Source organism: Coloeus monedula (genome assembly GCF_965178545.1).
Source record: "Coloeus monedula genome assembly, chromosome: 5".
Lineage (NCBI taxonomy): Eukaryota > Metazoa > Chordata > Aves > Passeriformes > Corvidae > Coloeus > Coloeus monedula.
Genome location: NC_138785.1, coordinates 18126270 through 18142547, shown reverse-complemented (window position 1 = coordinate 18142547; position 16278 = coordinate 18126270). Strand labels below are relative to the sequence as shown.

General features: G+C 45.9%; 1 protein-coding gene across 8 annotated transcripts in view; it reads right to left on the bottom strand.

The window, feature by feature from the left end:
* Positions 1-6470: 6470 nt before the first annotated feature.
* The window catches only part of SEC31A (SEC31 homolog A, COPII coat complex component), a 39344-nt gene continuing 29536 nt past the window's right edge, over positions 6471-16278 (bottom strand). For 6 of the 8 annotated variants that reach the window (XM_082282160.1, XM_082282161.1, XM_082282165.1 and 3 more), the window contains 5 exons: positions 12918-12976; positions 10718-10990; positions 10208-10327; positions 8063-8134; positions 6471-7209 (listed from right to left, as the gene is read on the bottom strand). In XM_082282160.1, the coding sequence (XP_082138286.1) occupies positions 7030-7209; positions 8063-8134; positions 10208-10327; positions 10718-10990; positions 12918-12976 (704 nt within the window). In that variant the 3' untranslated portion in view covers positions 6471-7029. Of the gene's footprint in view, positions 7210-8062; positions 8135-10207; positions 10328-10717; positions 10991-12917; positions 12977-14460; positions 14509-16278 lie in introns of all 8 variants that reach the window. The other 2 variants (XM_082282159.1, XM_082282162.1) reach the window with 1 other exon arrangement.

Below are 16278 nucleotides of genomic sequence, written 5' to 3'. Positions count from 1 at the left end.
TCCACGTCTTGGTGCCTGAGAGCAGAAAGAAGCCCCCATCCCTTGCACAGCAGCTACTCCCCAGCTGCTGATGGGCACACCCGCGCAGGAGGAGAGTGCACAGCCCAAGGCTCACCTCCGCACACCACGGACAGGATGCCCTGAGTGTTTAAGGCAGGAATGTCAAGGTCCAAGGTGAATGAAATGGGAATGTTACCAGGCAGCAAGGAAATACGGGGACCCAGGGAGCGCATGTCTCTGAAAAGGCAGGATGCAACCATTCATCCTGACCTGGTTTTGCAGGCTATTGAAGCAAGGCACAGGATAGATATTAGTCTTGTACACTCAGGCAGATGCAAGTGGCACTGAAGCCTCGCAGCTGCCTTCCACAGGCATTTCCTGCCACCCTGACAAGAGGCAAACACAAACAAACTGCTTTGCAAGATTTTCAGCTCATTTGAGTCACTGATGAACACATCTGTGAAGGCTCCCCCTGTGAGCCTTTGCACACAATACTCTAAGTTTAATACCCCACATTTACCTCCAGTTCCCAGCAGTTTGCTTACAGAGTAGCCAACACAGCAGGGAAAGCAGGTGAACAAAGATGACATGGAAAATGTTCTGCTGTGGCCAGAGGTCCTCTGGGTGCAGGGAGTGCTGATGCTTAGGGTGGCAACTCTCAGGTAACTTCTGTGAAGGAGAAGTCCTCATGCCCCTCTCCAGGTGAAGCTGGCTGCATGCAGAGAAAGCTTGTCAAGAGCAGCAGTAAAACTGTAAGGAGGATATTATGTGGTACCCAGCCCACCTGGCTCCAGAGGGGTCCCTAATGCTCATGGAGTTGCTGGTCCTGAAGGAGGAGCGGAGGAAGCCCAAGCCAGACCAAAGTTTCCCCTCTGAGAATGTCATTGCATAGTGTTATTCCTCATGAGTGTAGCCCATCACTGTTCCCCTGATTCCAGTAATCACTGCTCAGGCAGTGGCAACTCGGTGACAGCATCAGCATTTGTCCCAGGACCACTGCAGTGGCTCTGGGAAGCAGCATATTTTGGGACATGATGCTGTTAAAACTTATACCCTCTTTTAAAAAGCTACCTGGCTCCATAGATCATAATGTCAGGACTACATACCGCAGACAGAGGTCTGGACTTTCAGATTAAGGCCTTGCTAGTACCCAGAAATGCAAAAAAAGATTTTGAAAATCTGACTCCTACTTCCCTTGGTAAAAAAATAATATTGGAAAACACTCAGTGAGCCAGAATTGCCTAGAGAAAAAAACCTGGGGAGCTGTAACCACAACAGCAACAGAGTTAAAAGATTTTCTCAATAAACATTCCAGGGTTTGTATTTTTAAAAGCAAAGGATGTTCAAGTCTGAAAAAAAAAAAAAAAAAAAGCTTGAGTGTAGTTCAGAGATCTGGAAACAACTTGGTTTCGTCTGTTGTACCTAATGGTGAATGTAGATGTGCTGAAAATGAGAACTCAAGGCAGTGTTTTGAGAGACGGATGACACCCTCCCTCTTGTTTGCACATCCTGCCTTTGCAGGCAGTTCCAGCGGGACTTTCTGTTGTCCTGCCTGTCTGTCTGCTCACTGAGTTTGGCCTCCACTGCTGCAACAATGCCTTTCCTGTGCAGGTAAAAGAGGCACCTGGCACTGAGCTGTGGTCCAGGGGACCTGTACGTAGTTCTCGTTGCTGTCTTGTGCACTGCCTTCAAACGATCTCACTGTGTGGTCTGCCTCACACAGCTCTTGCTCAAATCTCACTGATGGGTGAGAGGGCTGGACTAAAGACTCAAATCCACTCACAGGAAGCAGGCAAGCATGTAATTCCCCCTGGGACTGAGCCTGCCTTTCTGAACCTCGCTGAAATGCTCCACCAGGTTGCTGAACACGCTGGCACAGGCTCTGAGTAGTGCTTGGGTGCACCCCGCAAGTGATCACACATCCTCAGCCTCGCCAGCGAGAGAGGGCTCATCCATCATCTGCACCGAGGTGTGAAATGCTGCCCTGGACAGCAGCCTGGGAATACCACGCTGGCAGATTCCCACTGCTGATGGGGACAGCCGTCTCTGTGCCACAAAGATTCTTCTGTGTTGCTGGGAGGAAGGAGGTTGCAGGTCACTCTGCCAACACAACTGAGTGTCAGTCAACCAACGCAAGAACAAAGGACAAAGACCTAAATCTTGTGGAGCTTCCTATTCTGGCAGAAACCATCATGGACTTGCAGGGGTTCAGGGTTCAGCACTGCTGCTGGAGTTAGGTACTGCCCCTTAGACAAAGCCTGTTTTCTTTTCTCACTTTGCAGGGAGAAGCACGGGGGAATCCACTCAAACCTGCGCATGGTCCCCACCTGTTTTGTTCTGTGTGTCAGTGCGTGGGTGGGCAGCAGCAGCTTGTCAGGTTGATGCCTGTTCCATCAAAAATCCTTACTGCTGACTAACACGAGACCTACAGGCTCTCTGCCTTACTGGGGTGAGCCAGGCTGGCATGGTCCTCTGGAGCTGAGGCTGCGAAGGGCCTGAAAGGCTTTGTAATGTTTTCACATTTTTTACTATCACAAAGGTTTAAGAAACAGCAAAAACTGGGCACTAATGTTGCATAGCTCCAGAATTTATTTGTCCATCTCCAGTTATTTGTCCTGACCATTTACTACCTTAGAAAGCCAAAGGAGTTCAGAGGGAGGCTTTTGCCAGGGTCTGAGAGTGGTGTGGCAGGAGGAGGCAGACACCAGCGCATCTCCATCCCAAGTGGGTCTCGGCACAGCACTGGCCTCACCTCCTGATGGGCCTGGACCCTGCAGAGCTTGGTTTTATGAGTGATATTGCTACAAAGCACATTAGTCTGCTGAGCTAATTAATTTCTAACTACACCTCCTGAGGCAACTGAATCAGCAGAGAGCACATAATTAAACCCGAGATTGTTTTTGATATATTCTGAACATTCTTCTAGAATTCTCTGCCTGGAAGAAAGAAAGAAGGCAACAATGATGAAAGGTTCATGGGAGCATTGAGTATCATTTTAATGGCACTCAGTCCTGACTGCTACCAACACATTTCACTGCAGAGCTATTTAACATGTTGTCACCAGTGGCCTTTCTATTTTTTTTCTATTCTCTTGCCATGAAAAATGAAGTAATGACCCCAAAGCATTGTTCAAATGAACACTTTAGGTAAAGAAGGAAACAAAGCCTAAAACCTCAGAGGGACAAGGAATATGTGATCAATGTTGGTGGATTGAAGTGCTTCTTGTGTACCTGGCAAAGAATTTGAGCTACAATTTACCAAGGAGCCTTCTGTATGCTGTCCAGGAAGGCATGGACTTACTGGGTGAGATCAGCTGCAGCTGCCTTTTTAGAGTAGTTCTTAATAAAACCCCTTTTAATTAGATGCTCTTCGGGATAACTTGCAGCTCTAAAGCTCATAGGAATTTAATCAGTTTAGCCTCTTTTGGGTGAGGATTGCATTAAATGTATCCATGGATCCCTGCTGACTGGCGACTTGGTGATGTATCTGTTTGATTTGCAGGATCGCCAGAGGAAACACGGGAATGATCAACTCATCATACAGCAAGTCAAGGCTAGGAGATTACCCATTTGAGACTGGACATGTTGCAACTGTGCCTGCTCTCAGTACATTATTTATTGCATGCCTCAATATTCTCTGGCAGTGGCCTTGGCCCTTGTTCAAGGCTGAGCGACTCAGCTCAGCACCAGGCACCTCAACAGGACACTGAGCATTCCCTGCAGGGGAGGTGCTGTCAGTTGGTGGCAGATGTTCGGCTGGATTTCCCTTTAGCTTTGAGCCATTGCTGGCTCTATACCTGCTGCTCTGCCTTTGCAATGGACACTTCAGAACAATGAACACTTTGGAGCTGGGTGGGATCAAAGGTAGTGGGGAGGGGGGCAGGGGAGGGAAATCTCTGACTCAGGATACCCTTTATTTCCCCTCTCAGGCACAGCAGTGTCCCAGCCAGGCTGATGACACAGTGGGGTTGGTGTTGCTGAAGCCATGTACCAGCACAGTGGTTTAACGTGAGGATGAAGCTGAGGACAGCTTGCAGAACTCTGGGGAGTGGTGCCACTGCTCTGCATGCTGGCTCTGCCACGTTTCCCCTCCATAGTTTTTTGGGAAACAGCTCTGGCAGCAAGACCCCTCTCCCTTGTCTCTCATTCGCCCAGTCCGTGTAGCACGTGCTTCCTTCTGGGCAGAGAAAACAAGGCACTGAACAGTGTACCCACATTCCCAATCTTTATGTTTGGGAGCTGTGTTGTCCAGAAGGCACAAGACAGGACAAATCTGATGTAAACCTAGAATAGGCTAGAAAGGCAGCAGCAATTAAAGACAATATCCAACATTCCTGTCTAATGCTGACCTTGGACCTCTGCCAGCAAAACCAAGGCAAATCCATTAGAGAGCTTTACAAGCATAAAAAGGTTTTCACTCAAGTGCTTAACTTGGATGTCCTGCCTGCAGCCAGCCCTCTCTGCAGCACTGCCCCTGTTACATCCCCACCTGTTTCCAGCAAATAGCACACAAATGCATTAACTCTGCCCTTCCCTGCTGGCCCTTTTGCTTGGATGGTGACTGCTGAAGTAGCAAGGTACCTCCCCATGTCAGCTGCCATCAGATAACACCCATGCTGCTCTGATTGCATCCTTGAATTTCCTTCCATTCCTTCTTCTTACAATTCTGTAGCCTTGGGTGGCTACAAAGAGGAGCAGCTTGGTTGGTGTTATAAAGGTATAAATCTCTTCTCACTCAGTGAGATCAAAATTAGGCTATTTGGGGCCAAATTATTTTACCAGCATAACTTGGCAGGGCTTCATTGCCTTCTGGAAATGAAGATGGCCGTTTGCATTTATCCCATCAGATGGGTGGCTAATTGCTTGGCATTCCTTGAAGATATGAACAGACGGCAGCATAACCAATAATTCATCTCAGCTGCTCTCAGGAGAGAAGTAGCAGATTTTTGCATCCACTCCCGTTACGTACTCAGGCAGTGTAGTTTTCCTGTCCTGAGCTCCTGATGATGGCTGAGGTAGAAGACAGCTTTCCTTTCAGCAGGGAGAGAGGATTACTCCTTTGCTGACAGTGTCCAGGCCATGGGGTGACATCAGGGTACTCTTAGGATACTATCACCTCAAAACCCCCCCGTGTTTCCCTCTGATCTGGTGGTCTCATTTTTGACCACTCCAATTTCCAGACCAAACCTACACATGGCCAGCTCATACCACATTTATTCTCATGCTAACACTGCTCTCTAGTTCCAATGAACCCGATTCCCTTGTGCTCTTCACAAGGGGAACAAGTAAAGTTTATTTAATCTCTTCCCATTAAATAAACTCTTCAGTCCTGTCCCTAGCATGTGTGCCTTGCCGAGTCCCTTCTCTTTGGCATCCTCTGTGACACGGATGCAAGTCTCATGAAGGTTTGTGTCATTAAACATTCCATGGCTTTTACAAAGTCACATCTCACACAGGAGATATTCCCAGCCAATTACTCTCACATGCTGCTGCTCACTCTTGTTCCCAACTTACGATCTTCCAATTTACAGCAGTGCTTTTGCCCACAACCCTGCACCTACTGGAGGGCATCCCCTTCTGCCACCACCATCAGTCTCCTCAGTTGTCACTGCCCAGAAACAGCCAGCTTCCCAAAATATGGACCAGCTGCCTGTCCTTCACAGTGCTTGCCACCCCTCCTGTTCCATGTCCACAACTCCCAAAAACAGAGAGAGCATATGCAAGGCCAGCTCCTGTATTCCTCTAGCATTACCTCCTATCTGCTGGTTTGGTCCTGAAGTACTGAGACTGCTTTTTGTTTTCCTTGCTGAGCAATGCATCACAGAAACTCCAGGCCAGCCCAGCACACTTGCTTTTCACCTTGTTGAGGTGGTTTTTTAAAATTTTATTCCTGTTTACCTTTGAATGTGTCTTCTTTTAAAACTTTTCGACCTCGAATCAAGACACAGAGGTACTGCTATACTAAGTATACTTACACAAGAGTACTTGTAACACTGCTTAGAAACCTGTATCCTAGATCAAAAAATTTACTCCAATTGTTGTTTAGACTCCTCAAATAAGGTAACTCCAAACTGATGCTTTGTGTTCACCAATTTTAAAAGCTTATGAAGTAAGAAAATGCTGGAAAGGAAATAAAACTGTTTTGCCTGACAAATCTGTTTGGAGTCACAGAAGTCACCAGTGATTTACATTGTTATTTAGATGTTATTTCTTGCAGTGTGCATTGCCAAAGCTACATTCCACTGGCACTGATATTTTAGGGAGTTTTCATGCCAAATTGCTTCTTTTATTTCCAAAATCCAGACACTTCTTCCAACTGCTGTTCTTTCTGTGTTCTACACAGAGCTTTAGTGATAAAAAGAGGAAAAACAGAAGTATTCTCATGCCCAGGACACAACAGACAGCAGCCCCACTGTACTCCAGCTTCAAAATCTCTCCATTGCACTTCATAAAGACAAATTTTAATAAATTTACATTTATTGAAAATATCACATTAGCTTTTATTTTGCTCATTTGCCCCAGTGCACAATTAAGCAATTTAACATGTAAATTGTAATAACAGAACTGCAAGCAGCTTCATAAAATGAAAGACCAAATACACTTATAACATGATCAGACTGTTTTTAATCTGGTGGATAAGGAACAGTGGGGTGGAAAGGGAATAATCTGTTTTAGGGTCTGATACACAACCTATCCTGTTGTTTCAACACATACATCTGTTATTAAAAGCCACTGTTTAGCAGTGTAACATGCACCTAAAAATTGACAACGTGGGGCATCATCCATTAAATATACTATCTGTAGATGAGAATCATTAGGGATGGGGAAAGGATTAAAATAAGAAGAAAAGCACCAGGGCTCCACAGCCCTTCTAGAACAAAGTACTTTGCAGGGAGAGTGTAATGCCATTTGCCAGCTCTACTGCGCCATGCTGTGAGGACGAGCGCTTGGTCCATTTCCCGCATGTCTGCCGTAGAAATGCACTTCTTTGGGAAAGCAACCACCAGGGCTTTGCAAGTGCAGGGCTACCTCACACCCCCAGTTTGTTGGCCTGGGTGAGGACGACCTTCAGGACTGGCATGAAAGCAGAGGTCTCGCTGAAGTTGCTGGTGCTGACGATGTGTGTGTGGATGTTCAGTCCCTCCTGGTAGTTGCGGGTTTCGATGCTCTTCACGATGTTGTGCAAGCCACTGATGATGGTTGGAGAGAGCTGCAAGGAAGGCAGGCAAGGCAGGTCAGCACAAAGGAAAAACTAGAAAGAGAGAAATTCTCAGTGTAGCACTTGGCCCTCAGGAAGGTGGAGCAACTAGTTCCTTCTGTTGGAGCCAGCCAACTTCAGAGCTGCACCACACTGGGAACAGTCACTGGGAAGTCTAACAGCAGACTTCAACCAGCATGGACCTTCTCTGCAGTACTGCTACGCCCTGCAAGCCTTCCCTGCCAGCCCCTGGATGCAATTCCCTGGGGTGGGAGACCTGCTGTGACAGACTCTTGGCACCAGAAAAACCTACTGAGCTTTTACACCTTTGGGTAAAGTTAATTGCTCAGCAAACATGGCCTGACAACAAGAGGATTACATCACTCTCATCTTAAGGTACTAAGACATTTAAGCACAGTCCTTTGTTCTGCCAAAGCCTTCTGGAAGGCTTTGGAAAAATTACCAGATCTTCAAAAGTACTTGCACATCTGCCTTCCAGTGAAGTCAGTGAGCCTCCAACATGGAAGTCTCCTGGGTTCTGTTTTGACCCCAGGCTGTGTGTCTCAGTTCCTTCCTGGAGCAGAGAAACAATGCCTGCTGCAAGGAGCTCTGCTCTTTGGCTCAGCACAGCACCACAAAACTCATGACAACCTCAAAACACTGTGAAATCTGCACAGGTGTGTGGAGTCAAGCACAGTAACTAGCTGTTTTCTAAGAAATCCTTGCAAACATCCAATAAATGGATCTGGAGCACACTTCCAAAGAAAAAACGAGCACCTGCTGCATTTTGCAGAAGTAGTACTGCACCAATGAAGTCATTGGGCATACGTGATTGAGGGGTGGGGGGAAGTACAACAGAACTTACTGTCTGTTCCCGAAGTTTGTCATATAGAAACTCCAGGCGTTTATTTGCATCATCCAGCTTCCTCTTGGTTTGCTGCAAGAGAAATAAATACATCAAAGCACAGTGATTTTAAGAACCCCAGACTAACCTGGTATCATTGCAGAGAGCAATGCAGCACATCAAATTCCTAACACATAATTTGGATTCATTGTTCTGTACTCTTCTCTCCTGATTTCGCTAGGAAAGACCACGTGATATGACTGTAGTTCTCCACACGTAAATGCTCCAGTTGTCTACAGAGACTAGAAAACAGTAGAGGTACACCCCAAAAGCCACTGGTCATTTGCAAACCCCACTGGCATAGCTGATAAGAAAAGTGACAGAATTCTGAGTTGCAGCATGATTTTTTTCCCTATGGTTCATTGAAAAAGTAGTGATAATTGGATAAAATTCTTACTGGAATGAAGTATCCAGCAACATCAGCGAGAGCTTAAGGGCACATGCAAGTACTCAAGTTCTAAGTGTTTACAACTCAGTCATCATTTATGGCAAATCCTAATTATATTTTTCCTCATGTGATTAGTAAAGCCAGCAGTTTGTCTGTAAGTTTTTAGTGTCAAAAGAACAGCTAATAGCCTAGCCCAATCTGTCCTTACAGACCCTTTGTGCTTCCATGACTTTTATAAAGTAAACCACCCACTGATGTGCCTGGAATTGTTTTGCCACCAAAATAACCCCAGTACATTCCACCTGGAGCTGCAGCTGCTGGAGAAATGAATTTTTACCCTTTTTTTTTTTTCCAAAACAACATCTAAAATTGTAGATTTTACTTCAGAGTAATAAAGTAATAAAGCATCAAGGTTACAATTGCAGGAGCACAAAAAAGCTGCTGGTCAACAGCAGCAGAAATGACATCAGTGCACAAGAGTAATGGAACTTCCTCCTAAATCAGTTTGTGCATGAAACCATCTTCACTTATCCTAAGTGCCATTTTCCCTGGCAACTGGAAACATTTCTCTGGATTAAATCCTGGAGAAAATAAAGCTTGTGGGAATGGTCTAGCTCAAGGGTGAAGACCAACTGATGGCTGCCTGCTGTGCTAGAAATTAGGGAAAGCTGTTCAGATGGCATAAAGGAGAACACAGCACACAGATCTTGGGCCACATGTGGAAAACTCCTCAGCAGCAGTCATGTCATCAAGGAACTGAGGTATCTAAGGAAAAAGTACCCCAGGAGGAGCAGGTATGAAACCCCCAGTTCTTTTGAACTGGCTAACTCTCAGATACATGGACCACAGAACATTTGTTTCAAAACCCATGAAAGGTGCACATGCTACTTTCATTTTACAGATGGTCAGCTAGGACAAAGAGGAATACATGGTGTCTAGGAAACTGCAAGGCATCTCTCCAGCCAAAGCAATTAGGTGGAAGTGCAAACTGGTTGTTCTCCTTGCTCTTTAGTGCCCGTTCCCATTTTCCCCTTTAGAATGTAATAGCTGAGCAGTGCCTGTATTTGCTCTGACAACAACTGATGTGTACAGTCAGGGTGGTGTCTCTTGTCTCCCTGGGCTGAAACACTTTCTCTGCCTAACAAAATCAGAGAGACTTAACAAGAAGCAAGCAAAATGTGTTGGTAGTGCAGAAAAGCAATCCCCAGGTGCAGATGTGAGTGGAATGCTTTTGCCTTCTTTGTCTGGCTGGGAGAAGGGGCACTTAGAGGAAGAAAAGGTCAAAAGGAATACAGTATACACTATATATACACACACACATGTATATATGCTCTCTACAGCCTTTAAATAAAGGATTTTGAGCAATTGAGTGATACTGAACCAAGAAGAGCACGAGTCTGTGCTGCTGACCGTGCAGATTCAGTGCACAAAGCCCTCTGCACACCACCAGCACCACCTTGTAGCATGCGGCAGGCACAAGCTGAACAGTCAGCATCTGGGCTTTGTGGTGGCATGTTATTTACTGGCCATCAGAAATAATTGAGAAGCTTTGGGAGGGATGGCTCATTTACAAAGTACTGGCTGCCATGGGAAATGTTTTCCCTATCCAGCTCCAGTGGTTGTTTTAAAGCTGTTAACCTTCCCCTTTCTCAGCTAACTGTTGCTTCCCTTTGAAATGAGTTTGTTATCAGAAACCACACATCACAGAAGTCACCTACCGGATCGGAGGCAGACAGCAGGCACCTCTGGATGAGAGCTTCAAATGTAGTCTTCAGAATAAGGTGCTCCTCAGGGATGGGCTTCTTGGTGATCTTCTCTGTTGGCAGTGCCTGCACGTGCTGAGCAACAGAGAACGGGTGAGACTTTTCCAGGTCACTGTGCCCACATGATGTTTTCAGCTAAACTGAGTGGCATTATTAGCTAGCTTGGCACAACTCCTATTTCTTCCCTGTGGGTGTGTGGAGGTGACTTTACCAGCACCTGCTGTTGCTCCCTCTGGGAAGGTGTGGAAGTTGCAGAAGGAAGCAGCTTGTTGGCCCATACTGACTATAGGATTAGTGGCATCTAGGTGAAGATTACAGTACCAAAATGCCAGCATGGCACACAGCCAGTGCCTAGAAACTCCACAGTACACTTTGCAGCTACAAGAAAAGCCTGGATAACAGGATCCTGCCTGGCAGGCTCTACTGATGGGCAAACAAACCCATGCAGTGCTGGGGCTACGTTACCTGGATGGCATTGCCGATTGGGGCCCCCGGGGCCCCCTCCGTGCTGGGTTTGGAAACAGTGGGTGACATGATGGATGGCCCCAGGGGCTGGGAAGCAGGCTGGAAGCCACCCTGCAGCACCATCTGCCCTGCAGGGAAGAGTGGAGGCTGGAAGCTGGGTGCACTGCTGGGCGGTGCCGGAGCCGGGGGCTGCTGCATCTGAGCCTGTGGATCCGCCAGCGGGTTCATGATGGGGGAAGTGATGGGGACCGGGGGCAGGAAGTTGTCAGGGACCTGGGAAAAAAGCAGGGCATTTGTGTTGGTGTGGCTGCTGCAGGCACAGCACGACACCCAGCTCTTACAGACTTCCCAAACCACAGTAAGTGGGAGCGCTGGATACAGACGTAACAGGGGCAGACAACACAGGATTGCACTCTGGCTAACCAAAGCCATCCCTTGGGCTGCACAGCAGGAACTGCCTTGGGGCAGCTCAGCCTGCCCCTGGCCACAAGAGCTGAGTGCAGCCACCTCGAATCAGAGCCACTCTCCCTCGGCCAAGGGCACAAACCAGAGATGTGGCAGACCAGCACTATTAGAAGAGAAAACTAACCCACACCTACATCTATTCTTACTATTGGGTCATTATATTTAGACTTTTGTGTCTCACTTTCAAGGGTGTATTTTTGTCCATGCAGTACGTAGGTCGCAGCCAGCAACACACCCCAGTAAAGCTTCTGAAAGCTTTCCAAGCTTCTGGCACACAGGTCTGCACTAAGGCAGATTACCAGGGTATTTCAGATTCATCCCTGAGCATCTGCCAGTCTTTACACAGGGGTAAATGTTTCACAAACATTTGGAAGCGGGAAGAGACAACAAAATGAGCTTCTGGCCTCTGCTACACATCATGCAGGAATCCAAACAACAGAAAAAGGGCTTCCATGGGAACGTGCACATTTCTTTGGGTGCGCATGGAAAAAAAAGGGAATATTACAGAACCCTGAATGAACAACCCTAGAATTAAGATAGTGGTTTGGGACAGGAAAAAATATATTCCCAATCCAGCAACAAAGCCAGTAGTAAAAGAAATGAATCACAGCAATGAACTTTTGAATGGTGAATAAGTTCTTAGTTAGGAGGAAAACAGCTGAAAATTATGGCTTGACGTTCCTTCTATTTTGTAATAGTGCATGTGGTGAGTCATTTTATAATACCCTAAACCACCCCTCAGACAGTGGACAAAAGGGAAACAAACACAGAAACACAACTGACAGATTTGTTAAATACCCAACAGGGAATGCAAGGAGCACATTCCTCACTTAGAAGGAGCCAACCCGCAAGCCTTGGCTACAGCAGAAACTCTGGCTGTGACACACACACACACACAGAAGTAGCAAAACCCTGTGTGCAGAAGGCTGCCTCTTGAGCTCTCAGCTCCAGCAGTCATTCTGACACTAAAAGTTCTCTAACCAACCTCCAAAAGGTTTTTCACCTTTAACTGCAGAGACCAAAGGGAAAGGAAGAATTCTGCCTTCACCTTCACCCAGATCTTATCTTGCCTGCTCTAACTTTTTTTGTTCTCTGCACACTTTAGACACTCCAGACTAACTCTTGCTTCTCAGGGTCAGAGTGGTGGATGACACTGACTGCTATGGAGATACTCCAGGCTATAGCAGCACCAGGGGATTAAAAGGCTCACTCTGCTCCATGCCAAGTGTTCCCAGTTATCCTGCCCTGCTGCAATTTAAATCCGTTTTGCAAAACTACATTATCTCCATCATGGAAATTGTCTTACTCTTAACTGATCTCTTAGGGTCAGACCCTTCATCAGGATAAATTGCTTTCAGCTCCAGCAACATCAATAATCTATAACAATTTGCACAGACTAGTCATTTTACCTAAGTATCATCTCCTGCAAAACTCTGCTGCTTTCCTGCAGATGAAAACAGTCAGAAGTATTTGCTTCAAACCAGGAACAGTGTTGTTATTAACAACCACAACTTCAGCAAAAACCCACCATCTCTTTAGAAGCTTAGATATTTGGAGAGGGATAATGCATATTAGAGACACATTAAGGCCATTTCTGCTCATGAGGTGCAGCTTTTGTTTGCTGCTAACCCTTCTCTTTCCTTATCCTGCCAAAAGGTTTTCCAGGAGCAGCTTAAACAATTGCTTTTCAAGTGACCAGCACTCAGCTGTGTTGAGGTAGGACTTCCTAGAATACCTTCTTCTTCTTGGCAGCTCTGTTCAGGGTGGGAGGGTCATTCCAGCCGTTCTGAGGCCCTGGGACAAAGAGAAAACAGAGACTGTAAGTACCTGGGAGGAGGGCAGTGATGCCTTCTTGAGCTCAGCTGAGCCAGCTCCCTGCCATGGCTCTACTGGCAGAGCCTGCCCTCTCCTGTCTGCTCTTCTGCCCTTCCCTGAGGGCCAGAACAGCTCCTGTGCCAGCCAGAGCTGGCTCTCAACATCCCTGCCATCAGACCCTTTGGGCTCCGCACCCACTGGGCAGGTTTGGGATCTTGACCAAGTGTTCTCAAGTTAATAACTTAATTATTAACTTTTCCTTCTCTTGCAGGAAGAAAGAGCTTTGAGCAGACATGCCCTTGAAAAGGGCCTACCATGCCCAAAAAAGCTCTGCTACACAACCTGTGTATGTGAAGAGAGCTTATCCGTGACATTTGTACGTGAAGTTCCCCAGCAACACCACACAAAAAGAAGAGGCATAAGAGGCCTTAAAAATTTCAGGCCAGATTCACCCAGCCACCTTGCAAACACAAAAGAGCTACAAACCCAGCTTTCCCCTGCCAGCTACAGCATGGTTTTGGGTGCTTTGTATCCCCAAATCAGAGCAGAGCTGCTTGAGCAAGGTGGAAAAGTCTGGCTATCTGCACCAGGGGTGATTTGTTTGAAACTGGAAGAAGCACAGAGGAGGTCTGAGCAGATTCACTCCAAGTCTGGGGTGCTGCTCTGCACCAAACCTTCTGTTCTCCCAGGAAAACAAGCCCCCTGCAGCTGTGAGATTTGCACCCCAAAGCTCCATTAGTGCATTAGAAAGAGCTGCCCATCTCCTCATGGAGCACATGGAATCAGGCCCACGGCATTACATCCAGGCATTACTGGGGCCTCCCCGAATAATCAGGATTTATTGCACAAAGCCACAAAAAGCCAGCAAAACCAAATCCCTGCTCAATGGACTTTTTCACCACAGTGTTTTTCACTTAGCAGATGATGAATTTACCTTAGACTGCACAGCTTAACATTACTGCAGAATTTGCTCAATTTATCTGAAATTTCATTTGCTCCCGAGCTTTTGTCAAGCAAGTTCCACATCCAGAGCATCTTAAAGGGGTAAATGAAAAACTATTTAAAACCCCTTTCACGTCTGCTTTCTCTTTAACCAAAGGCAGTGCCATCTCCTGGCAGCCTCCTCTATTCCTTCCTATCCAGAAAATCCTAAACTATTTCAGATACAGGGAGTCCAACTGATAGGAGTATCATGTTAAGAAAATCTCCCAGACTGCTACTGCTGTTAATTTCCTGGAATAATTTGCATTAAAAAAGGAAAATATTTTAAAAGAATTTGTTTCTGTGGTTAAAAACTCCAGATATATTGTTATTGGTTTCAATTAAGGAATTAAAAATCAATTTGATTAAAGCCTAATTGGCAAACAGCATCACACAATGTCCTCTAAAGAACGTTTGCATAACTGATGTCTGCTCAATTAATTTTATGTAGTGGCTGTAATTATTTTCAGGTTAGGTGGTACCTAGTTCACCTGCGAAGGGAGAGGCCTGGTCTTGAGATGGTAGACTTTCTGCAGACAAAATGCAAAGATAACTAAAAAAAAAAAAATTCTTCAAAAATAACTAAGCAGTTGGCCTTTAATTTTTGACCAGCAATTTAGTTTCACAACATGCATCAGCAGAAAAAAACACCTAATCTAATTACTATGCCAGCTTGGAGACAGGTCATTTGTTCAACCCCCCCATGGAATTCCTTTTGTTCACCTTCCCCCAAAACAAGCCTGTTGCTCTTTCCATGCAGTAAATCAGTGTTTCTAGTTGTTTATAACAAATGTTGCAGGGTTCTGGCCCATTTTCTTATCTCTTTGGGTGTTCTCATTTTCTATTCCAGTGCAGCTGACAGACCATTACTCTTAGCCACAATCTTCTCCACACTATTTTACATTCCAGAAAGCTTTTTGATGCTTGAAGTACTTGAACTTAAGGTGGATCTCCAAGTATTTTCTCAAATCAAGGCACACTCTCAACTGCATGCAGCCCAGCAACCCAAGTATGTTCACACATCAACCTTACACTCACACACAGACACACTGCCTGCTCAGACTGAGCAATAAATCCAAATGGCAAAATGCAGCCAATAAAGCCCACACCATTTCAAAGAGTGAAGGAGCTTTGGGGATGAGGTAACTCCTGTCCCTGGGGTTGGCCTGCTCATAGTTCTGGTGCAAACCCTTCCTTTAGCTCAGAATTGGTCTACTGCATTTTCAAACAAGATTCAGGACGCTGAAAATTAGAACTTCCTTGAAAATAGGTTTAAAGATCTATCACAAAACAAAGTGAGAAGGGTTGAAAATAAAATTAAATGTGGGCTTTTCTTGCTCACTGAAGCTCTGAGCACAGCTTAACATATTGATGTTATATACCTTTGCAAAAAAACCAGAAAATATTTACAGAACTCTTTCTTTTTAAGTGCATCTTTAAATCCAAGCCAGTTCAAAGGTCAGGTGCTTCTCAGGAGTTCAAATTTGAGATATGTTTTCCTTCCTCCCTTACTCCTGCCTATAAATGAGTCACATCTGCAAAGTGAAGCATGATGTTCCCAGATAAGATCATCACCCCACACAAAAGCACATTACTTCATTGCCAGGATCAGTATCTGTGCAGCAGAACACTCCGAGTCACAGGTGAGATCTACTTCTGGCTGCAGATCTCTGTGGTTCTACAGGATCTCATGCCAAGGCATCCCTCACTAGGCACTGCAGCTGCTCAGAAAATGTGTTGGTGGTTAGGCATATTAAGCATGTACACTGTCACTGCTGCACTTAGAAAAAAAGGTTTTTTTCCTTCTTGTTTGCATGCTTTCTGAAAGGTGTAATCTAAACACTGGAAGAGAACAGAGTGTGCTCTTCAATCTTTTTTCCATAGTTCTCCAGCTGCACCCATCACTTGTGTGTATGCATGAGCCATCCTGGCCTCAGCACCTCGCTGTGCCCTGGAGTCCACCTCTGCATTTCAGCCTAAGGCTGCAGAAATGGAGAGGACGCCCAAGTTTGGGTTCCTCAAGTCTGACACTTTGTACTGGCTACCATCTCACCACACCTGCTGAGAAGAACATAAGCAGCATGGATAATTCTCGGAAAGTTTCATAAAAAGCCTAATATGAACAACTTTTAACTTTGAAGAGAGCCTCACCCACTCTGAGCATGCTACGTGGACTATGTCACGTCACTGCAAGAAACTCAGCAAGTGGCAGATCCGAAGTGCCTGCCAGTGATGCAAGCCGAGTAGTAAAATGGGTAAGAAAGAACAATCTTCTTGTTCCTTGCATTTATTTGGAGGTG